The 25,926-nt window shown below is 36.8% G+C and overlaps 1 protein-coding gene across 2 annotated transcripts in view; it reads right to left on the reverse strand.

The window, feature by feature from the left end:
- Positions 1 to 404: 404 nt before the first annotated feature.
- Positions 405 to 25,926, reverse strand: part of LOC118734079 — a 36,743-nt gene continuing 11,221 nt past the window's right edge. For both annotated transcript variants that reach the window (XM_036463780.1, XM_036463779.1), the window contains one exon: positions 405 to 1,619. In XM_036463780.1, the coding sequence (XP_036319673.1) occupies positions 666 to 1,619 (954 nt within the window). In that variant the 3' untranslated portion in view covers positions 405 to 665. The remainder of the gene's footprint in view (positions 1,620 to 25,926) is intronic.

Consider the following 25,926-nt stretch of genomic DNA (forward strand, 5'->3'; position numbering starts at 1 on the left):
TATCTCAGGCAGAAGATGATACCGAACAAACTTTTGTTAAGATGGACCTGTATGTTGTTGATGTAAAGGAGGAGGAGCTGGTAACAAAATTTCTACTCAGCATTATTATTTTTGGCCCATAATACGTTTTTCTAGTGTATAATCATGTCTTTATAGCTTATAATTCAATGTATTTTGTTCATTACCAATAAATTATATTTTGTCGTATTTTTACTCTTCTTTCTCTACATTTTTAGTACACTTCTAAGCAAGTTAGGATTTTCTGCTTTTCACCACGTGAAAAAGCATCTCATCTTCCATCCGAATCAACCAAAAAGTGAAAATTGATTTTTTGACACCTAAGCCCCCTTTCCGTAGACCAGGTCACATATGCTTTTTATCTAATTGCAACAACACTGTTTCACTTTAAATATATGTATGTAGGTCAACTTCCGTATATGTCTTGTATTTCAATTACTTTTTCATTGACCACTGCACGCGCTTTGTTCAACAATGCAGTAAGAATCTGTTTTTGATTTAGACATATGCATCGTAACGATATTCCTAAGAAGTACTTGTGTAGTTTCAATTATTGCTACACATTTAAGATTATAAAAAACTTGAAAAGGCATTAAATTAACAAACTGATGCTAGTTTACCATCTCTTTCCTTAAAATCCTAAGTCCTTAGTCATTTTTTAATACGATGCGTTGGCCCTTGCTGCGTTTTCCATCGCTGCCTCCACCGTCTCTGCTGCTCCCTCCGCTTTCATACATTTGCCGTCTGGCGTCCAAGCGATCAAATATACCCTTCCGTGAATTACTACCGCCGCTGCTGCGAGATGACCCGGCTCCTGTGCGACGATTGCGACTACCATCGGAAGAGTGTAGTTCGCTATCCTTGCGGGCACCGCCTCCTGAAGTAGTTGACGATGACGACGACTTTAGTACAACTCGCCGATTACTGGAGCTAAAAGGTGCTGATGTTGATGATCTTTGTGACGTTGCATGGCTATTGCTGCGGCTTGATTTTAAATTTGTCTTGCTAGATGTTGGCGGTGCTATTGGTTCAGGAGTTGGAGTACGAGATATTGCCGCTCGTGGTGGGGATGGCGTTGGTGTAGCCAACAGCCGATCCTCCATTTCAAGCATTAGCTCATCTTCGTCGTAATCAAGTTCGACTTCATCATCACTAGGCGTGGACAGACGTCGAGGTTGTTTCAAGAGAGCTGCAGGCGGTGGCGTCGGTGTGAGAGTACCTCTCTTTGGAACTGGTTTTATGATGGCAGTGTTACTGCTACCGCTGCCCCCACCACCACTGCTGATACCACCACTAGCCCCGCCTCCACCGCTGCTCGTTACATTCGTTATATGATCGCTTATGTTGCGTTTGGCCTCTGGCAATATTTTAGCTGTTGGAATTTGTTTCCGCTGCGATTGGGTTTGATGCGTTTGGTGTTGCGGCTGCTTTTGACGTGGTAAATCATCATCAGAATATTGAGACTGTTGTTGACGCTTCTTCAAAGATATCATTTTACGTTCGGTTACCACAATCGGTTTAAGTTTCTGGGTCTGATCTTCACTGGCAGTGTTGGAAGTATTACTGCTACTGGCACTATTGGGCTGCGTAGCACGATGATCCTATAATTTTAAATGTATTATAATTTTGAAAAAATTCATCAAAGAAAATAGCAAGTAAAATAAAATAGAGTAATATTAACTAGGAATGTTAGTCCCGGGTTGCCCAGAATCCCGGGATTTTCGAGATTTGTAATTTACACTAGTGCCAATAATAGAAACGCTTTACGTTGACCAGTTTTGGCTATATTTCTTTTGTTTATTTAATATTTACATTTTTTTTTATAAATGTGTAGCTCAATATACATATAAAACCTTGGGTCAGGCAATTTTGCACACAAAACAAAATCAATATATTCGCCAAACCAAGGGCCAAATATGGTAAAATTGCGTTCTTAATTTTTCTCTCTGACGTCAGGATTTTTAAAAAGAACTTTGAAATTTGAAAGATATGAGTAATTCAAAATATGATTTAAAAATTTCAGTGCAATATACTTAAGAAACCAGTATGGGTATCAAATGAAAGAGAAGATTCTGTAGAGTTAAAACACATTACATTTTTTGGTCCGCAAGGGACGAGTAGGTATTGAAAATACCCTTTTATAATTTTATCCTTGAATATCCTTGAAATTTTTCAATTCTTATTTTTGAAAAAAATTATATGTTAAGCACTAACTTTATTAGCTTAAAAAAATAAAATAGATTAAAGAGGAATTTTCAATTTCTATTCGTCCTTTTGAACCCAAAAAAAATATTTCATTTGGTACCCATACTTTTGTTTTACATTGCACTAATTTTTTTTTTAAATATATTTTGGAATTAATCATATCTTTGAAATTACAACGAGTCCTAACCGCCAAAATAACTAAGCGACATTTTTTTCAAAATTTTCGTTTTGATGCAGAACTGCATCTAGATGCTCTAGGAATATTTCTGCATCAATGCATATTATACATATGCAGTTAATTATGTGTAATATGAAGTAGACTTTTATAAAAAAGTTTAAATTTTGGATAAACAAAAGGAGTATAGACAAAACTGGTCGAGCTTTGGCGCTTCTTTTATTTCTGCCACTGAATTATAAACTTCTTTCAACCAGAAAATAAATTTTTTTACTTAATTTTTTTTTTGCATCGAGCGTTTTTCGACATACCTTAAATTACTTTATCAGATATGTACACACTAAAGTATTATTAAATGCATAAAAATTTAATTACTGTCTGTCGTTTTGTTACTTATGAAATAATTTTCACTTTAAATAAAAAAGTACGTTCCAAACCCATTTACTTATTATTTATTATATGGTAAGAGAGCTTCTCAAACCATACTCATGCAATTTTTTCATGTTAAGTCTTTGAAAAATAATAAATATCTAAACCCCGGGCTGATCCCGGGATTGAACCAATGACATCCCGAAAAGCCCGGGATCGTAAAAATCGAAAAATTTAACATCCCTAATGTTAACACTTTAAAGACCGACTTAAGTTGGGTGGGACTAGGACTTTTTTGACGGCATATTATTGTGGGTGAATCCATAAATTTGAACTGGTATGCAATTTTAACGTATATTTTTGGTTTCACCGTTCTGAAATGTTGCTTTAAAAGTTAACAAAGTTTTCAAACAAAAACCGAAAAGATTAATGTATATAATCATGAAGAAAAAAATAATTTCCGTTAATTGGATGTAAGTCCTATGAATTTATTTATGCAAAAAAATCGCCATACATTTTTTTCAATTGATCACACTTTAGACCTAGGTGTGCGATATGTAAGTATGAAATTTATTTTGGGGTATTTTTTTAAATTTTGGGGAATAATTAAACACGAAGTATGTTGACAATCATCTGCCCCTTTTTATTTTATTTGCGAACAAGAAAGTTGCCTACTAGCGTTTGACCTCTTATTATAAAAAGTCTACACAGAGAAACTGATATAGGTAAAACGCAAGTTTCTAAAAGAAATTGTAAAATAAAATTTTTTTATATAATTTTACTTCATACAAAATAAAAAATACAGTATTTGTACTTACGACTATACAACGAAACATTCGCAAAACAAAAACGATCGTTATAATTGGGTGGTTCACAAGGTGTCGTACTTGTCGTATTGTTGTATGTTGTAAAGTTTTTAACGGCTAAATAAATGTTTAGAGGACTTGAAATCACCACCAACTATTTTTTAATTGTGTGAAATTTCATAATAAAACTTTTATGTTAGCTTGCGAATTCCTTAAATAGAGTTTTAGTCGTTCAAAGTTTATGACATACAACAGTACGACAGTATACAACACCTTGTGAACTCCCTAAATATATTCACTTTTTTTTACTGAAGAGAACAAACGACATTAAAGAAATAGCGTCAAAAATGCGTATTTTAAAAACTAAAATTAAACAGTTTAGAATATTGTCCCAACAAGTTGTAGTGCGACACAATTTTCAACAAACAAAATAAAACTAGACATTTTTAAAATAAAAACGTTAATTTATTTTCGGTCAATTAGGTATGAAACATATTTAAAACAATAATGTTTTGCATTACAATTCAAAAAGCTACCTAGCTATAATGAAAAACTTTCATAAGTATGTTTGCATCATTTGTCGGAAAAATTGTGTTCAGATAAATAAGTTACTTCAATCTTCAGAAAAGGCGATGAAGTATATAAATACAAACAATACTGCCATTCTAACCCCTAACTACATACAAGGGACATTGGTGGACTTCTTTGACCGAAAAAAGCTTTGGTAAGAGTAACTTACAAAAACATATTCTTATGGGGTACTAAAAAATAATTTAAAACTTTCTTAATTTAAATTACAGGATTTGACCAGCGTGAAGAAAAATTAGCAGGCCCAGCTTGGAAGTAAGCAGGAACATCTATATATATGTATTTATGTGTGTATATAGTTATATGTAAAACCAGGGACGTGAACCGGTTTTGAACCGAACCGGTTTTGAACCGGAAAACCGCTTTTTCTATTAATTAACTGAACCATTAACCGAACCGAAATTTTCCACAAATGTTTGATCCGAACCGAAAACCGAACCACTTTTTATAAACGTTTAAAGGTTCGTTTCAACCAATTTTCAATAGATAAATGTACCCACTTTTTTTCTTTTTGTTAAACATGGTAATACCTACCATATCAAATGTAAAGGCAACCCATCTCATGTGACAGACACTTGACCCTTAACCTTGCGCGTTGTTGCACTTGACACTTGACACTTAAACTTGCGCGTTATTTTTTTGTTTTTCGAACCGTTGAACCGAACCGAAACCTGGTACAAAGACCAAAAAAACCACTTTGATGAACCAATCCAAAAGTGCAAAAACGGTTCGAACCACTGAACCGAACCGACCAAATTTTTCATCCGGTTCACGTCCCTGTGTAAAACATCTGTATTTAATTTATTAAATGTTGTAACTTATTTATAAGTATATGTATATCAATATATTTTTGACAATGTGTGTACCAAACGACTTGTTGTGATTTAATAAAAATAAAATTTGAATATCATAACGCATATTTTTAAAATGAAGAAAAAACATTTTAGGATTTATAGCCCAATTCTGTACCGGTGACAAAAATTTTTTTACTGACAAATTTAAAATTTTCATATATTTTTCCGTAATAAAAACTGTGACAAGAATTTGTCACTGATACAGAATAGAGCCGTTAATTTCAACATGCACATATTCAATTATCAAACAACGATTTGAAAATGTTCATATCAAAAACAAAAACATGGATTTTGTAAATTGTATTGAAAATTTTCGTTCTGAAAATTTAAATAAATATTGTAGGTGCAAAACCTGGGTCAAAACGTTTTTAAAAGTAAAACGTTCGATACAAATTTGAAAACGAAAATTTCTCTGTGTAAGTTCGGGCGAAACCGAACCTTATATACCCGTCGCAATTGTGAAACTACCTTTGCATTGATAAACAGGAGGTTTTTTCCCCGAATGCAAACATTTTCGATAATACATATCCTCAGTTAGAACAAATGAAATAATGTAAAAAATTTGGTAGAAATTTATGAAACAATTGCCGATATTCACTTCCGTAGTCATAAGTGGGCGAGAGTTTTTGTATTTCTCAAAATTTACCTTTGTAAGGGAGCGGGGTCAGTTTCAGTCCTATTTCCATTTCCGATTGGTATAAGTTGGTAAAGCGGTTACAGAGAAAAGCATATATAATCATAAGTTGGCGGGGCTACGCCCATTTTCCAAAGGATTTTCATAATCCTCTTTTTTAGCTAAGAGGTTATTGTAAATATCAGTTTTCGGTGAATTAGCTTCAGTAGTCCCTAAAATATTGCATTTTTGTATTTATGCTAAATACGGTTACATGAAAAGTAGGCGTGGTTATTGTCCGATTCTGCCCATTTTCAATACCAAGCTACCTTGTATAAAAGGCAACCTACATATACAGTGACGAGCAAAACTGTAACATGGTGTAACGCATTTATTTCAGCCGCCGCTATCTTTCCAAGTTCTAACGACATTCATACTTTTGTTGTATATTCTTATTGGTACACCTGTACTTCCTCTCTCATAACGAATTGAAGTCAATCCAACAACAATAATAAAACCAGCAGACAAAAATTTAAATTAAGGCATATGTTACAGTTTGGCACTTAAGGTAAGTGTACCCATTTCCATGCTAGTACCTAATTCCGTGCTAATTTGGCCAACAATTTTCAAAATAGAAAAATATTAAAATGTTAAAAAAATTTTAAATAAAGAAGTTATGAAATTCATTACAATCGTCCAAGTTTAAAAATTTCGTACTTCGCAGCTTCCAAGCATCATTATTTTAATTCAGATTTGCATTCAAGTATCAGTCAACTACAAAATGTTAGTTAAAACCCATGTGTCAGTGAATAGTGTTCGCAAAATTGCTAAGAGCTTGGTGAAAAATTCGTAAGGGTCTAATCTTGAATTGGTAAGTATATGTATATTTTTGTCTTCCGACATTGAAAATTTGAAGTATTTTTTGTATAAATTTATGTATAAAAACCAGTGTATAATAGAAAAGTCTTTCAAAACCTTAAATTAAAAATAGGCCGCAAATAGGTGCAATATTTTTTTAAGGTGTACCTATTTGCGTGCTAAACACGGAATTAGGAACATTTGGAACTTTATGTTTGATTGTTTTTTGGGTATACGAAATGTAATTTATAAAGATTCAAAAATTCCAATAAATCAAAACTTTCACGTATATTCTTATGGTCTATTTCCGTGTCATAATTTTTGCAAAATTACGACTGTTTCCAGAGCCGTAAATTTCGGTAATTTAGTTTAAAATAGGGGAAAATATACAAAAATTATGTTGTTTAATTGTTTAAAATTGTGTATAGTTATACATATTTTGTAAATATAAATGCGCTATCGGCACATAAAATATTACATAAATATATTTATTAAAAAGAAAATTTATTTTTGGTAATTGCTAAAGAGAAATCGCATAGAACGGAAATAGGCTCAAGATTTTTGGCTGTGTTCCTAATTCCGTTGCATGGACCGTAATTAGGAAATATCTATAGCTTTATTTATTTTAACAGGTATCCCTCATTTTTAGTAACGTCAAAGTAATTTATCTTCTCAAGCTTGCTTACAATTAGCCATTGAGGCTGTACAAAAGGGTAATATGTCATCCTACAGAGCATCAAAAATATACGGAATTCCCAGACAGACATTATTGGACAAGATTAACAATAAATATACGATAAAGTCGTCCTCAGGACCCCTTCCAGTTCTGTCGATAGAAGAAGAAAATAATATTGTTAAATGGATTCATCACTTGGCGGAGATGGGCTTTCCAATAACTAGAGACCAACTTACAAGCTGCGTGGCAAATTTGGTTAAAGAGCTGAATCACCCAAACTCTTTTACAAATGGTATTCCAGGACGAAAATGGTTCAATGGTTTTTTACAAAGAAATCCTTCTTTGAGTCAACGAATGTCTCAATGTTTAACAGTTTCTCGAGCTTAGGTCACGGAGTCTTCCATAAAGGCTTGGTTCGAGAGAGTAAGTACTTATATGAAAGACAATAACTATTTGGAAGTATTGGAAGACCCAACCAGGATATTTAATTGTGATGAGTCCGCATTTTTTTCTGTGCCCCAAAGGGCAAGCAGTGTTGACCAAACGCGGTGCTAAGCACGTCTACTTCAGGTCAGGAAATGATGACAAAGAATGCCTAACGTTCTCTGTAGGCGCATCTGCTGATGGAAAAATAATGCCTACGTTCGCTATTTTCCCTTATAAGCGCTTTCCACAAAATATTCTAGCGAAATACCCTAAGGACTGGGCCATTGGCAAATCTGACTCAGGTTGGATGACCGGCGAAACGTTTTTTGAATATATCGCAAATGTGTTTTCTCCTTTCCTGCTGAGAATGAACGCACAACTTCCAGTGGTTTTATTTTTGGATGGGCACCTATCACATATATCTCTACCTCTCAGCGAATTTTGCAGGGAACACGGCACTATTTTAATTGCGCTTCTTCCAAATTCAACGCATTTGCTGCAGCCTATGGACGTCGGAGTTTTTCACTGCTTGAAAAGCGCTTGGAAAAAGGAGGTTCAAGATTGGAGAATATCAAACAATGGACAGCGAATGAGACGTGAAGATTTCGGTCCAGCTATCGAGAAGTGTATAAAATCCTCGATTAATACTGATGTTATAAATAGTGCTTTCAGAGCTTGTGGTTTATATCCATTCAATGCAGAAGCAGTTGCTTACAACACGATTTTAAAAACGGCCGTGGAAAATACCATTAATGCAATTCCTTCTAATGTTGATGCTGTTGTTGATAGTGAAGAAGAGCAACCACCTAACTGTACTCTTATTAAATGTTTTGAAGAGCGAATAGAAGATGAGAAATTAAAGTTATTTGTCGAGTGCGACGGAGAATGGACTGGTGATATTAAAGACGAGAATTTGTACTACTTTTGGAAGAAGTTAAAGAATGAACCAAATCCCGACTGCAATGGATTTGAACCATTTAGCGGTTTTACAAGTATATTGGCTAGTGGTTGTGGCTCAATACTAGATATACAGAACATGAGCATAGATTTCCTTGATTTAAGTCGTGGAAAAGTAGCTGAGTTAGGTGCTACTGAAAACCCCCCTTTGAGAAGTTCAACTCCAACTTGTAACGTAATAGACACGCAATCCTATGTACATCAAGCAGTAAATGCATCTTGTAAAGCTGTTCCAAATAACGTTATAACAGATAATACAGCAACTACTTATCATTAGGAAAATAACAGGTTTAATGATAGTCTAGTGCCACTTAACGAATTGACTCTGGATAGCCCAACTGTTAAAAATACAGAAAATACAGGAACTAAGAAGGCTGAATTTCCAACACCATTCCAAAACGCTCTTTTCTGGCCCGAGCTTTTATCAAACGACCCGAAGAAGAAACAGTTTAAGAAATCTTCGCTTGCAGACAAACATTTTAAAAAAGAAGACTACGTCGTTATTCAGTATGAAGGAGAAAAGTTTCCTGGAAAAGTGTTAGAAGTTATCAGCGGATATCCATTAAAATTAAGAGTAAAAACCATGACCATGAGCGGATTAAATTGGCGACATTTTGGATTATGAAGCCGATGAAATTATTAAAAAAATTAACCCTCCTCAGCCAGTAAATAAAAGAGGAGTATTCTCAATAAACGACTTTCATATAAATAATAATAACTTATTAAAAAAAACTTGTGTATTGCTTTGTACAATAAAATTTTAAATGATATAAACGCTACAAGCGATTTTATTTTAATGGATTTTTCGATGTTATGTACTATGAATTTAGTTTTTTATGTTTTAAATAAATCTGTGTAAATTGCCTTGTTCGGTTTTGAGTAAAATGTTTAAAATAATAAAACACGTTCTTTTTATAATTTACAACGGAAATAGGAACGCTCTTGCACGTAATTAGGAACCGGACAAAATTTTCGCACGGAATTAGGAACAAAATATGGTTTTTGGAAAAACGCGAAAAGGGGTTACATTGTGGATATTTTTTATATTTTGTAAATCGGAAAAGACAACAAAAGGTCTCTGGACCCATAGAAAGCAATATTGGAGTTCAAATGTTTTTTGCTGACCTAAAATATTACTTTAAACGTGGATATGTCTTAATAGTCCGTAAATAGGTACACTTACCTTATATATTTTTAATCACTTTTTGACAATTTTAACGAAAAAAAAGAATTGTTAACACAATGTTCAGCATACTTTTGCTTTTTTTTAGTTCCTGGATGCAATTTGGCATACCTTATTTGAATCTCTATAAAAATTCCCATATACCCTTGGTTTGCTTCCACAGCTCATGTGCTCCATTGGACGGACTTGGATACTTAGTAAGCTGCGCTTTTAGTTGATTTCGCAAATTTTCGACGATACTCATATCTGCGGATTGTGGAGGTCATTTCAAATTAGGAAATTTTTGCTTTTGCATCCAGTCTTTGCGACATAGTGCATATATGTTTTGGGTGATTTTTCAGCAGAAACTCTCATTTTTCGACTACATCTTGTAAATTTTGTAGAAATATGAACAGATACTGTTCCTTACGCATAATGCGTACTTACGGACCAACAATATTTTTGAAATACAACCCCAAACTATTACTGACCGACCACTGTGATTCACAGTTTGCCCTACATGATGCGCTTAGGCTTAATTTGGGTCTTTAATCCAATACCATGCCGGGCCATCTGATTGAAAGCGATTAATTTAGTCTTGTCAGACCAACTAACCTTCAATTGAATCTTAAAAATGTGTTTTTTTTATTGCATTCTGTAAGGCCTAACATATCCCAATAGGCAACGGTCCGGTTTTCGTGCGATCCGGAAAAATGCTACCACTCTCGCGCATGTATTTTGATCAAAATGGTTTTTTTCTTTTATTATGCCTTTGCGTTCAATTTGACAATTCTTCGCCTCGCTGTCTACTGATTTGCATTCAATTTTAATACCTTAAGCGCTTCTTTAATATTGACTGCAGCGCTACTTGCTACTAAGTTCACAAGATATGGGAGCGTAATATTTTTTGGCAGACTTCCTTTGTCCTTAATAACATGTTAGGCTATATTTTTTCTCAGTCTTAACATTTTCAAGTGGCGAACTCCACAATTTGTTGCCACTTTTCCTATGGTCCCGCGTTTCCGCATTCAATATATTATTTACATTTATGTTTCCTGATTAACCATATTATTTACGGGTAATCACTTCTTGAATAAATTACAATAGAGAAAAGTCATCTGACTTCCAACTAATGAAAAGATAACTGTAAAATGCAAAAATGAGAGTGTGTGCAAAACTGTAACATTTGCCTTAATTTACATTTTTGCCTGCTGGTTTTATTATTGTTGTTGGATTGACTTCAAATGTTTGTGAGAGAGGGAGTAGGGGTGTACCAATAAGAATATACAACAAAAGTATGAAAGTCGTTAGAACTTGGAAAGATAGCGGCGGCTGAAATAAAAAGTGTTACACCATGTTACAGTTTTGCTCGTCACTGTACTTATTCGTTGAGATAACTCAATTTTTACTCAAGTTATCACGAGCATGGACGGACGGACAGGCAGATATGACTCAATCGATTTCTCTTTTCATTGTGATCATTTTGGTGTACATATATAAATCTATGTATATAACGCGAGACAGATGGGCATGCTTATGCAGATTAAAAGCACACAGATGGCAGTAATGCGGATTAACGAACCGCAAGTGCGTGGGTTCGAGTCCCACGGCCAGTATAACTTTCTTTTATTTCTTTTTTATTAATTTTTTTGTAAGTTCTATATATTTTTAACGTTGCTTTCAGTTAGTTGTTGTTGACTTTTTTAATAAAATTTAACTCTAAAAAATTAAATTAACTAATAGTAAATTAAAAATTGGAGTGCAATGGGGTATAGTCGTTGTGCTGAGTATGCAGTTACAGTTGCACGGCTATACTCAATCCCGACTCTCGCGTCCTCGTTCGTGCACTCTGGGCGACGTGAGCGATAGAGTGGTCCAAGAAATCCCTTTGTAATATTATTCAATGCTCACGCAAATGTGTGTTCCTTTTGCTAAAAAAATTAAAATGCATAACTTGGTTTTAAAAAAAATAATAAAATTTAGAGGTCGCTCAAGTCCATTTTTATTTTACTTAAACTTACTCGTCCTTCAATCCGTGGTCACGCGGAATCCCTCAGGAAATTTAAGTTTTGTATGATCTTATAATATGTTTTCAAGGCCGCTGAATATACTAGGAAAGGTGTTTTTTCGATCAGGGTCATACCCTTTTAGATATTACGAAAAAATTAAAACAAAACGAGAAAAAAATCCGAAACTTCACTTTAAAAGTTGATTATTTTTTAGAAAAAAATATACTTAGTTTTATGTTTTATGATATTTATACCCACATCTTTAGCGAACAAAATGAACCATCGCAGAGGATTCGTTCATTACTGCGCGAGATATTGGCAAATTTTTGAACCTGAATATAGATCAGTGTTTCCGTTTTGATACATATGCATCCAATTGGAAACATTTTTGCCTTCAATTTTGAGGGATACTTCGTTTTTTCCTCAGTGTAAATTTGGATACCTTTTCCCATAAGTATTCGTAAGTTGAAGGAAATTTTTTTTATTTATGTACGAGATATTAAATATAACATTTTTAACAGTCGGCGGCTCATCCCCCAAGCAAGAAATTTTCCTTTATTCTTGTCACTTTGAAAAATTAATTTTTTAGCTACATAAATGCGCATTTAATAATACCAAGTAGTTCGCGAATTTTAAGTTTTCTGACCTGTAGTAGCTAACTGTAATGCGAAAAAATCAACTTTTACATCCCGAGCAACCCTTCCCTTAGCATTCAAAGGAAATTGACAACCATGCCGATGACTAATTTTCAACAATAACTTGACTGTACAGTAAATCCGCTTAAGTACCTCACGAAAAATGTCAGCTTTTTGAGGTACTTAGGCGGGTTGGGTACTTAAAAGAACCCGCTTGCTCGATACGGGTACGGTAGCGAACATAATTATTGATGTAGTTACATCTTTTGGTTAACTTACATAGATATGTAAATCCTTGAATAAAACATGAACATTTAATGAAGTAGCAGTGTAGTTTAAAACCAAGACCGTAGCATTATTTAAGATTTTTCAATTAAAATACAGTTCATTCACTAATAAATACCATATAAACCTAAGCTTAAAATTTTATAGAACACTTAAAGAAAAAAAATTTACCAAAATTTAAAATGTTTTCTCAGAAGTGGTTTTTGAGTATACAGTCTTATAGCCCATTCAATTTTAGTGTAATAATGTGCAAGTTTCAAGTGGCTAAAAATTACCGTTGGTTTTTTTTAACTTTTTTGCTGAAGGTGTGTAACTCTGCCAGTGAATTTCAAAATATGTGCACTTAAAAGGGGAAAATTATAGGTAAAATGGTAAATGGGGTACGAAAAATTTAGGTACTTAGGCGGGTTGGGTAAATAAGCGGGGAGGTACTTAAGAGAGGGATTTTCTTCAGATTACATTCAAAAATTCACATTGCCCAAAAATGTTGGTTACTTAAGCGGGTTTCACTGTACTAAATATAACTTATAACTTCTAAATTTTCATTTATATCGACCCCTTTGCGCAAAATTATCGTATGTTACATTTTTTACGAAATTTACTGATGTATGTTTGTTCCCCATCCCATAAGGCATCACCTGTTAAAATAATATAGCTGAAATCCCTTTAGCTACCATAAAAATTAAATGTAAATTTTATCGTATATGACAATAAATTTTTTTTTTTTGTGGTCGAAATTATCGTATGTGCAAAGAAATTAAAATGGGAAGCGGATTGCTCGCCTTCGTCATGCCTCTATTCGCTTCACCGTTATCCACTGAAAGAAGTCTGATGAGGAAATGCGGTGATTTCCGAAATAGCTATCACTTCTACCATTTTCTCAATAAACAAAAATTATTGTTGCTTGCCCACAATAGTTTTTCATTTAAAAACGGCCTCGAGCTCAATAAAAATTGTTGAATATAATTGTTATAAGGCCATAAAATAACAAAAACAAATAACTTTAGGTCGAGCGCACCTAAAAGTTAAACATTCTAAAAATATAATTATTAACAAAAACCAACAAAACCAACCACCACATGATCAAGTGTGAATTGCAGCGGAATAGCTCCGCTTGATTGTGCAGGCTTAACAGAAATGAAAAAGTGGGAAAAAAGCAACAATAATTCACAAGGCGAACTTAGCACAGTGCGTAGGCAACTGGCTGAGTCAGTGGGATCGTCGGTTCGAATCCTACTGAAAGAAGTCTGATGAGGAAATGTGGTGAATTCCGAAATAACTTCTACCATTTTTTCAATAAACAAAAATTATTGTTGCTTGTCCACAATAGTTTTCATTTAAAAGCGGCCTCGAGCTCAATAAAAATTGTTGAATATAATTTTTTATTTTTATATAAAAATATCATCTAAGCTTTAACCAAAACCGTGCAAAAATTCAAATATTCGTAATGTTTTTCGAGCTAAATTTTGTTTGTTATTTTTATATAAAAATATCGTCTAAGCTTTAACCAAAACCGTTAAATCAGAGTTTCAAACTTTATAAAAAATTTAGGGAAATTCAAGAAATTTTCATCAAAATTTCAACTTTTTATTCTGAATTTCTACTTTTTCGGGTTTTTTAATGAAACCAGCGCAGTATACAAATACTTGCGTTGATATTTTGAAATTTTGTTGCTGACGGTCTCCCGCGTTTTATTTCATAAGAAATTCATACTTATATGAAAAATGTGCAAAAATCCGTCACCAAAAAAAAAAGTTCTCAAAAATCAACGCGATTTTTTAAACGTTTGAAACTTGCACTTCATTAGACTGAAATTGTGTGGGCTATAAAACTGCACAAAAAGTTGAAATTTTGATGAAAATTTCTTGAATTTTCCTAAATTTTTTATAAAGTTTGAAACTCTGATTTACACGGTTTTGGTTAAAGCTTAGACGATATTTTTATATAAAAATAACAAACAAAATTTAGCTCGAAAAACATTACGAATATTTGAAGAAAATCAACACGTGGTCATTTGTTTAAGTCTCAGTGTGCTGAGTTAGTATTTCTTTTCTACGCCCCGAGATATTGAGAAAAACTTAAAAAAAAAAACGTTAAAAGTAAAAAAAAAATGTGGATTCCTGAAGAGGTATATGTTTACCTTAGTAACCTCAATAGTGTTTATGTCGTATCGATTCTAATGTCAAGAGTTTAAATTTTGTGAAAAAAAACTTTTTTTAATCATTTTGCATTTGGTTAGCATTATCCACTTGCATTTAGTTAGCATAATGAGTTCTAAAGCAATGAGTTCAGCAACAAGTCGTAAGTAGTAGTTTTGTTCTCTTATTTTTCAGACAGTTAGAAGGAATGTATATGGGCAAATCTAAAAAACAGGCACACTTTCAAAATAAAAAGTTAAATTTTTTGATTTGTGGGCACACCTATGTTTCATATATGATTCTATTTGTAATCTCTTAATAAATGGATAATTATAAGTGTAATTCATTTGCATCAAGTGCTTCAAAAGTTAGATGAGGAATAAACATTTAGATCGCTGAAATAGAAAACAAAAAAACAATTTGTGTTCATATTACGCTTAACAGAAATAACGATGATTTTATGGAATAGTTAAGGTAATATTAAAAAACGGTTACGAGCGAAATTTGAGTAAAAAACCTCCAAAACTGAGCGAGTTTTTTTATAAAAAAGTTCAAATTTAAGCAAAGTTTCAAATACCGCTACCTCGAAAAGTGGAGCCAATCGGGCAAAACCGAGGGCGCCATTGAATTTATAAAACTCCAATTAAGTAAGAGCAACTATCAGAACCTTTGTCGAAAAAAGTTGCTTTGATACCACGCTCGAAATATTCTGACTTAAAGAAGGAGCATCGCTAAAAGTAGTAAATCACATGATAAAAGCATAGTAAGGTAAAACCGTTCTCTCAATGCGTCGGGCCATGATTTTTTTTTGAAGTTTGCCAACATTTTAAAATCGTATAAAATTGAGATTAAAATAAAATAATGTAAAAAAAATATTTTTTAAAAACAAGCTTTTATTTAACCTGCACAATCAAGGAATAAAATGAAGTAGTGTAACAAAAGATTTTTTAGCAAGAAAATTTTGTCAAAACTGCACTAAAATGAATAAAATAAAATAAGTTAGGGTCTCGTTAAAGTTACTAAAAGCCATTTAGTGAAAGGGGTTATTCAAACTCTAATGAAAATTACTAACAATTTGTACTAATTTACTTCGTTTTTAAAAAAGCTTGTCGCGCGAATAGCAAACCGGCATTTAAATATCTGCATACATACATATACATACATACCTAACCAATTATGCATGTACGCTGAATTCGACAAGCTTTTTTAAAAACGAAGTAAATTAGTACAAATTGTTAGTAATTTTCATTAGAGTTTGAATAACCCCTTTCACTAAATGGCTTTTAGTAACTTTAACGAGACCTTAACTTATTTTATTTTATTAATTTTGGTGCAGTTTTGAAAAAATTTTCTTGCTAAAAAATCTTTTGTTACACTACTTCATTTTATTCCTTGATTGTACAGGTTAAATAAAAGCTTGTTTTTAAAAAATATTTTTTTTACATTATTTTATTTTCTAATTTTTAGTCCATTTATAAAAGCGTTGTATATTAAAAAGTGTTATTTTATTTTATTTAGATATTAAAATAATTCAACTTGCAATGAAAGAGAACAGAAGACTTGGCAAGCAAAATGTCGTTTGCTTACGTTTTGTATAAACATAGATATTTACATATAACAGCAGTTAATTTTATTTAAAGAAATGGCGTGTCGTCCCCTGTAGCATGACATATATTTAGGCGCAATATTTAACTGCTTCCGGCGGGGCGACATCTGGAGTCTTCTAATTCCTCGAACGAAGTTCGTATCTAGACTAGGTTGATATTTAGAATTTGCTACAAATAGCTTTGCTACACTATCGCCGGCAGGTTTAACAATTTTATACTGGTTTTACGTTCTTTGGCAATTTACGCTCTGTTAGCCATAAATCTTACTATTTTTTGACCGCCTTTGAATCAAGACCCCTGGACCATATGGGGAATTCATTTATATATTAAATTGCATTGTCATCGTGATTGGAACTATGCTGAAAATTTCAAGTCTCTAGCTTGTCGGGAAGTCAGTTTAAAATCGATTGGAAATTTCCGCGATTTGCGCGGGATGACCAAGTTAAATAAAAGCTTATAAAAAAGGAATTGTTCAAAATTGTTGTTGTTTGAGATTGAAAATGAGAATGTGTGTGTGAGTTTGTGTGTAAAATTTTAAAATTAAATAGCTTGCAAACGTCAAGAATTTGAAAATTTTCTCTCAGCGGTTCTACCTTCCTATTTTTTTATCATGGTAAATCAGGGTTTTTACACTCTTCTAGAGAAAATTATTTTTGAAACAATTTACAGGTGTATGTAACGTTATCAGGACTAGTAGTTATAAAATGATTTAGATCGTTTCGACGTATTTTCCAAATGTGCCTTTAATTAAGATGTTTTTGGGATAAAAAATACGCTCAAGAACGCATAGTTTTTTATCTTTAAAAGTTGGTTTAATCTGAAAGCACACCTCTTGCAAATAGTAGGGGAGCCCAGGAAGGGATTCGGGGATTTACTCTAGCGCGTCAGATTAACATATGGGGGATACCCTGCATCCTGTTGAGTACCTCTGCCAAATCTAAGCCATCTAAGTAGAGCCGCGCGCATAGGAGAGCTGATCAGAATAGTAAAAAAAAATGATAGGTGGATTTACTCGAGCGCGTCAGATTAAGAAATAGTGGGTTAATTACATGCTGAAAAGTGTGCATTTCAATAATCTGACGATTTGAGCGTGACGCAAGGAATTGGGAGGGTCGCAAACTTGTTACCTAGACATTCTCGAGCGCGGACAATTTTTTTTTTATTATGAATCATACAGCTGAAGGATAACGGGAAGTATATAATCTGACGATTTCCACACTACTAGAAGGTATCATATTATTAGTTATTGTTTATAGAATACAATACATACTTAAAAAGTTTTTAAAATGGAATGCTTCAAAAACTATACGCGATAGACCCAAAATTTTGAAAATTGTGAAATGTAGAGTTACACACTTTTTTACTTGCCATTTAGTTAGTTTTTAAAGCACACTTTAGTAACCAACCACTTATGAAGTGTACACCTGTACAAGTGTAACCACCTAAGCGATTTTGGCCGAGTTCAGCAAAGCACGCCATTCGTTTCTCCTCTGTGCCAACTGACGCCAATTGGAAATGCCAAGTGAAGCCAAGTCCTTCTCCACCTGATCTTTCCATCGCAGTGGGGGCCTCCCTCTTCCTCTGCTACCACCAGCGGGTTCCGAGTTGAATACTTTCAGAGCTGGAGCGTCGGTGTCCATTCGAACGACATGACCAAGCCAGCGGAGCCGCTGTATTTTAATTCGCTGCACTATGTCCATATCGTTGTAAAGCTCATACAGCTCATCGTTCCATCATCTGCGGTACTCGCCGTCGCCAACGCGTAAAGGCCCGTAAATCTTCCGCAAAATCTTTCTCTCAAACACTCCAAGAGCCGCCTCATCGGATGTTGTCATTGTCCATGCTTCTGCGCCATGCACGGGCATGATGAGTGACTTATAGAGCGTGGTTTTCGTACGTCGAGAGAGGACTTTACTCCTGAATTGCCTACTCAGTCCAAAGTAGCACTTGTTGGCAAGAGTGATTCTGCGTTGGATTTCAAAGCTGACATTATTATCCACGATTGAGAGAAATAGAGATTGCGCCAATCGCGGTACCGCTAATACGCTCTTTGTGATTTTGACAGAATGAGCTGTGTGCATGACGTCATCTTGGTGCAATTGTTGAATGTGAGCATACGAAAAACCCAAATAACAATTTTAATATTTGTGCATTGAGACATTAAAAAGCAAAATGAAGTGTGCAGTGGCAAAGTGTATAGTGAAACCAAAGGAAAGCGCGCTAATAAGTTTTTTTTCTTTTCCTACGGACGCAAACCTGGGAAAAAAGTGGAAGCAGTTCTGCCTGCGAGGACATGCATTAAACAGCAAATCGAGCTTTGTGCTATGTGTGTGAGCTATGAGCTTCTACATGGAACTATGTTGGCCTTTCCTTGGTGAATTGTAGTAGGTATATTTCCATGGTGAATGTAGACAGTTGGTGGTTTAGTTTGCTGGCAATGACATACATACAAAAGCAGTTTCTACAGTAAATAGATACATGAACTTCACTACCTACTTATTTTTGTTAGTACCTGATTCTTTTAGTCCTGGTATGAGGTAATGCACCAGTGGATAAGGTCGCCAGGCGCTAATTCAAGCGGCATCTTACCGCGCTGTTACGTACCTAATACAAAACAGTGCCCAAATTATTATACATTTAAAAGTTCAGCTTAAATTATGTTTTACTGACATATTTGCTTCCAAAAAAGCCACACTCATGCATTCTCTCGGAAATGGTACAAAAGCCATCAAATACAAACTGTGGAGTTTATGGTGGTTGGCTACCGTCCACACATATAAATATGCACTCTGCATGGCTTTTTAAAATGGCAAGTCCAAAAATTCACTTTGCTGCACACCTTCTTTTTGGTCTAGATGAAGTTTCAAACACTGTTAATACATCCATTTTTTCATGTGCTAAAAATCGTACTTATCTAAAGGGCTACATGTCCAAAATTATTGCTACGTGTTCCTAATTAATCAATCTTTGTATATTTATTGACTCCTGCAAAATCGGGCCATGTAATATTAAAACTAACACATTTTTCTGCATTGTTTACATATTTTTATATGCGTTTTGGCATTTCTCTCTCGCAATTGCACCAAGATGACGTCACGCAAAAATTACGCTCAAAAATCCTCTCTCGTTGGCGCAATCTTGTATTCTATCATTCTTGATTATTATCGGTGTTAATGCTGGTTCCCAAGTAAAGTAAATTCTCTACTTTCTCGAAATTGTAACTGTCAACAGTGACGTGGGTGCCAAGGCGCGAATGTGCTGGCTGTTTGTTTGATGACAGGAGATACTTCGTCTTGTCCTCGTTTACCACCAGACCCATTCGCTTTGCTTCCCTATCCAACTTGGAAAAGGCAGAACAGACTTCGCGGTTTTTGTTGCAGATGATGTCGATGTCATCGGCATAAGCCAGCAATTGCACGCTCTTGTAGTAAATTGTTCCTGAGCGGTTCAGTTCTGCAGCTCTTATTATCTTCTCCAACATCAGATTAAAGAAGTCACATGAGAGGGAGTTGCCCTGTCTGAAACCCCTTTTTGTGGCGAACGGCTCGGAGAGGTCTTTCCCAATTCTGACGGAGCTGGTGGTATTGCTCAACGTCATTTTACACAGCCGTATGAGTTTTAAGGGGATGCCAAATTCAGACATAGCGGGGTATAGGCAACTCCTTTTAGTGCTGTCAAAAGCGGCTTTAAAGTCGACAAATAGGTGGTGAGTGTCGATCCTTTTCTCGCGGGTCTTTTCCAAGATTTGGCGTATTGTCAATACCTGGTCTATGGTGGATTTGCCAGGTCCAAAGCCACACTGATAAGGCCCAATCAGTTCATTGACGGTGGGCTTCAGTCTTTCACACAATACGCTCGATAAAACTTTGTAACCTATGCTTAGAAGGCTGATCCCGCGGTAGTTGGCGCGAATGGTGGGGTCACCTTTCTTGTGGATTGGGCAGAGCACACTTAAATTCCAGTCGTCGGGCATGCGTTCATTGACCATATTCTGCACAAGAGTTGATGCATGCACCTTCTCAACTCCTCGCCGCCGTACTTGAATAGCTCAGCTGGCAGGCTGTCCAGCGCTCCAGCGGCTTTGTTGTTTTTCAGCCGCGTTATTGCTATACGTACCTCGCCATAGTCAGGCGGTGGAATGTCGACTCCGTCATCATCGACTGCGGGCTCGGGTTCTTCTTCTCCACAACTTCCCGTGCTGCTACCATTTAGTAGGGCGGAAAAGTGTTCCCTCCATAATTTAAGTACGCTCTGGACATCAGTTACTAGGTCGCCATTACTGTTCTTACAGGAGTACGCCCCGGTCTTTAAACCTTCCGTAAGTCGCCTAACTCTCTGGTAAAATTTTCGAGCATTCTTCCTGTCGGCCAGCATTTCAAGCTCTTCGCACTCACGTATTTCGGCCTCTCTCTTTTTATTGCGGTAAATACGTCTCGCTTCCCTCTTCAGATCCCTATAGCGGTCCCACATAGCGCGCGTTGCGCTCGATCGCAGCGTGGCCCTGTAGGCGGCATCTTTTTTCTCTGCAGCTTCCTTACACTCCTCATCGTGCCAGTTGTTCTTTCGGGCTCGCTGAGATCCGACTACTTCTTCGGCGGCGGTACTTAATGAGCGGGAAATGTGGTTCCACTGCTCGCATATGTCGGTTTGTTGAAGAGTGCTCCCTGAGAGCAGGTGTGAGAGTCGAGTAGCGAAAGCGCTGGCTGTCTGTTGTGATTGCAGCTTTTCGACGTTAAGCTTTCCTTGCATATTTGGGCGCACATTTTTTGCTGCATAGAGGCTGCAACAAGATAGTGGTCCGAGTCGATGTTTGGGCCTCGGAGTGTGCGTACGTCTAAAACACTGGAAGCGTGCCTTCCGTCTATCACAACATGATCGATTTGGTTTCTCGTTTTTCGATCCGGAGACAGCCACGTAGCTTGATGGATATTTTTATGTTTGAACCTAGTACTGCATACTACCATGTTTCGGGCCCCGGCGAAGTCGATCAGCCTCAATCCGTTGTCGGACGTTTCATCGTGGAGGCTGAATTTTCCGACGGGGGTTCCAAAGATCCCTTCCTTGCCCACCCTGGCATTGAAGTCGCATAGCACGATTTTGATATCATGACGGGGGCAGCGTTCGTACGTGCGCTCCAAGCGCTCATAGAAGAGATCCTTGGATGCCTCATCCTTCTCTTCCGTCGGGGCATGGGCGCAGATGAGCGAGATGTTGAAGAATCTTGCTTTGATGCGGATTGTGGCTAGACGCTCGTCCACCGGGGTGAACGACAGTAGCGGCGACGGAGTCTCTCTCCCACCACAAATCCAACTCCGAATTTGCGCTCCTTTACACGGCAGCTGTAGTAGACGTCGCAAGGCCCCATACATTGCTTGCCTTGCCCCGTCCAACGCATTTCTTGGATGGCGGTGATGTCATCTTTTGTCTTTACGAGGACATCAACCAGCCAGGCAGAGGCACCTTCCCCATTAAGGGTCCGGACATTCCAGGTGCATGCCCTCAAATCGTAGTCCTTTAAACGTTTGCCGTGGTCATCATAAGGGGGGGGTCTCATCCGAGGCTTTGCCTTGCTTCTTCACTGGAAGTGGTTTTTACGTGGCGGGTCCCAAGCCCAGCGCACAAACCATTGCTGGGACGGGGGCAGTTTCGCAACCAAATACACGTTTATATAGCGAGCCGCTTGCTCCAAGCAGACACCCGCTTGCAGCCGCACCTACTGGTGAACAGACGCTGCAGACTTCAGTGAGCCCTTAAACCGAATAAGTCGGAGTGGCCCCACCGAAGCTCCCTCTCTTTCTGCCGTGACCCAAGGCTCCACTCGGATTGGTTACCGCATCTCGCACATGGGTTGCTCACGTTGCCCAGAGTGCGCGAACGAGGACGCAAGAGTCGGGATTGAGTATAGCCATGCAACTGTAACTGCATACCCAGCGCAACGACTATACCCCATTGTACATAAGTACTAATTGCACATAAAATTTCAAACCAGTATATCGTGTGCTTCAAAAGTTATGACATAATTAATTGTGCCCCTCTTAAAATTTAAAAAAAAAATCATTTGTTTTCATTATTTTTTTTTTAATTTAAACACCTATAATTCAAAAGTTATGCAGCAAATTGATCTAAATTTTTTTAAAGCTTCAAGTACACGTCTATGAATTGTGTTCAAAAGCAATCATCTTGTTATAGTTTACAACAATAAAAATAATGCTAAATAACACAAAGGTTACCTGATTTTTACATTTGCCCATATACACCCATGATTAAAACATAACAAGGTAAAACCATTGAGAGGCAGTCTGACGTTTGCCAACAATATAATTTTAAAATCAAAACCCAAACTCACACACACATTCTCATTTTCAATCTCAAACAACAACAATTGTGAACAATTTAATTTTTTTATTTTCAATTTTATATGATTTTAAAATGTTGGCAAACGTCAGAAAAAAATCATGGCCGACGAAATGAGAGAATGAATTTACCTTGTAATGTTTTTATCATGTATACACCTCTCCCACTTAAAACGAATTGGAGAACAGCTGTTTCGTTCAAAGTAGTATTCGAACAGCGCTACCGAAACTTCTTTAATTTAAGATTTCTTGCAACTGGTTTTAATATTGGAAAATAAAATATTAACTAATTTAATAATACATTTGAATGGATTAGAATCAAAAGGATCTAAGTAGTTCTGAAATTTTTTTGAGATAATTAAGGTTAAAGTTGATTACTCATTGTAAATTCTGGGTAAATGCATTTGAAATGATTCTTGCCTAAATGAATGTAGGTTAGTTAACTAATTTAAGTGAATGTTACTCTTTGTCACCACATAAACACTAAATTTAACTATACAAATATGGGTATAACTTATATTAGCCGTCATCGATTCGCCACTTCTCTGCTTGCTATGTTTGAGTTCCGGTCGCTTAACGAAAAATTTTGCATGTGAAAGCAACAACAAAGTTAGCTAGCACGGATAGACGATAGCGAGTTTGGTTGTACCTCATTGAGTTCGTTCGTTTCGCCACTTGCTACATCTAAAAGGGTAGCACCCTGATCGAAAAAAGCGTTTCCTAGTATATTCAGCGGCCTCGAAGGCCTATTATAAGATCTTACAAAACTTAAATTTCCTGAGGTATTTCGCGTGCGCGATGAGGTGCATGAATCAGCTAATATGCAGAATATGGTCAGATGAACGCATGCCCGACGACTGGAATTTAAGTGTGCTCTGCCCAATCCACAAGAAAGGTGACCCCGCCATACGCGCCAACTACCGCGGAATCAACCTTCTAAGCATAGGTTATAAGGTCTTATCGAGTGTGGCTTTAGGCCTGGAAAATCCACCATAGATCAGGTATTCACAATACGCCAAATCTTGGAAAAGACCCGCGAGAATAGGATCGACACACACCATCTAATTGTCGATTTCAAAGCCGCTTTCGACAGCACGAAGAGAAGTTGCCTTTATGTCGCGATGTCTGAATTTGGTATCCCCGCGAAACTAATACAGCTATGTAAAATGACGTTGAGCAATACCACCAGCTCCGTCAGAATAGGGAAGGACCTTTCCGAGCCGTTTGATACCAAGCGAGGTTTCAGACAAGGGGACTCCCTTTCGTGAGATTTCTTTAATCTGATGTTGGAGAAGATTATAAGAGCCGCAGAACTGAACCGCTCAGGCACAATACTTTACAAGAGCGTACAATTGCTGGCGTATGCCGACGAGATCAATATTATCGGTAAAAACAAGGGCTACGTCTGTTCTGCCTTCTCGGGATTGGATAGAGAAGCAAAGCGAATGGGTCTGGTGGTGAACGAGGACAAAACGAAGTATCTCCTGTCATCACACAAACAGTCAGAGCATACGCGTCTTGGCACCCACGTCACTGTTGACAGTTACAAGTTTGAAAAAGTAGACGACTTCGTTTATTTGGGAACCAGCATTAACACCAATAATAATGTCAGCCTTGAAATCCAACGGAGAATCACTCTTGCCAACAAGTGCTACTTTGGGCTGAGTAGGCAATTGAGAAGTAAAGTCCTCTCTGGTCGTACAAAGATCACACTCTATAAGTCACTCATCATGCCTGTGCTGGTGTATGGCGCGGAGGCATGGACAATGAAAGCATCTGATGAGGCGGCTCTTGGAGTTTTCGAGAGAAAGATTCTACGAAATATTTACGGACCTTTACGCCTTGATGATGGCGAATATCGCAGACGATTTAACGATGAGCTGTATGAGCTTTACAACGATATAGACATAGTGCAGCGAATTAAAATTCAGCGGCTCCGCTGGCTTGGCCATGTCGAGAGGAAGGCCTCCTCTGCGTTGGAAAGATCAGGTGGAGAAGGACTTGGCTTCCAATTGGCGTCAGTTAGCACAGAAGAGAAATGACTGGCGTGCTGTTTTGGACTCGGCCAAAATCGCTTAGGCGGTTACAGCGCCAATAAAGAAGAAGAAGATTTCGCGTGCGCACGGATTGAGGGACGAGTAATTTTAAGGACTTGAGCGACCTCTAAATTTTACTTTTTTTTTTTATCAAGTTGTGTACTTCGATCTTTTAGCTAAAGAAACATAAATTTGCGTAAGCACTGAATAATATTAAAAAAAGGATTTCTTGGACCACTCTAGTGAGCAACCCATTTGCGAGATGCGGTAACCAATCCGAGTGGAGCCTTGGGTGACGGCAGAATGAGAGGGAGCTTCGGTGGGGCCACTCCGACTTATTCGGTTTAAGGGCTCACTGAAGTCTGCAGCGTCTGTTCACCAGTAGGTGCGCCTGCAAGCGGGTGTCTGTTTTGGAGCAAGCGGCTCGCTATATAAACGTGTATTTGGTTGCGAAACCACCCCGTCATAGCAATGGGTTGTGCGCTGGGTTTGGGACCCGCCACGCGAAAACCCCTTCAAGTGAAGAAGCGAAACAATGCCTCGGATGAGACCCCTCTTATGATGGCGACCACGGCAAACGTTTAAAAGACTACGATTTGCTGGCATGCACCTGGAATATCCGGATCCTTAATGGGAAGGTGCCTCTGTCCGGCTGGTTGACGTCCTCGTAAGAATAACAGCTGACATCACCGCCATCCAAGAAATGCCTTGGACGGGGCAAGGCAAGCAATGCCTGGGGCCTTGCGACGAAAACTACAGCTGCCATGTAAAGGAGCGCAAATGCGGTTTTGGATTTGTGGTGGGAGAGAGACTCTGTCGCCGAGTACTGTCGTTCACTCCGGTGGACGAACGTCTAGCCAAATTTCGCATCGAAGCGAGATTCTTCTAATTGCGTTCAAACAGATAGACAGATGGACTTTGCTAAATCGACTCAGCTCGACGTTCTGATCATTTTGGCAAACATTTATGTGAGTCTATATCTTCTTCTTCTGGTACTTACAAATATTGGACCAAATTCATACCATTTCATGTTCATGAAAGGTATAAAAATGATGGAAAAATCGAACGCTCGCGACCCGTACGTTCGCGACCGGTACTTAAGCTTATAAATAAAAAACTAATATACATAGATATTTCAACGCGCAATTAGTTAGGG

The sequence above is a fragment of the Rhagoletis pomonella genome, unplaced genomic scaffold (genome assembly GCF_013731165.1).
Source record: "Rhagoletis pomonella isolate Grant_MI unplaced genomic scaffold, Rhpom_1.0 Rhpom_scaffold_00002, whole genome shotgun sequence".
NCBI lineage: Eukaryota > Metazoa > Arthropoda > Insecta > Diptera > Tephritidae > Rhagoletis > Rhagoletis pomonella.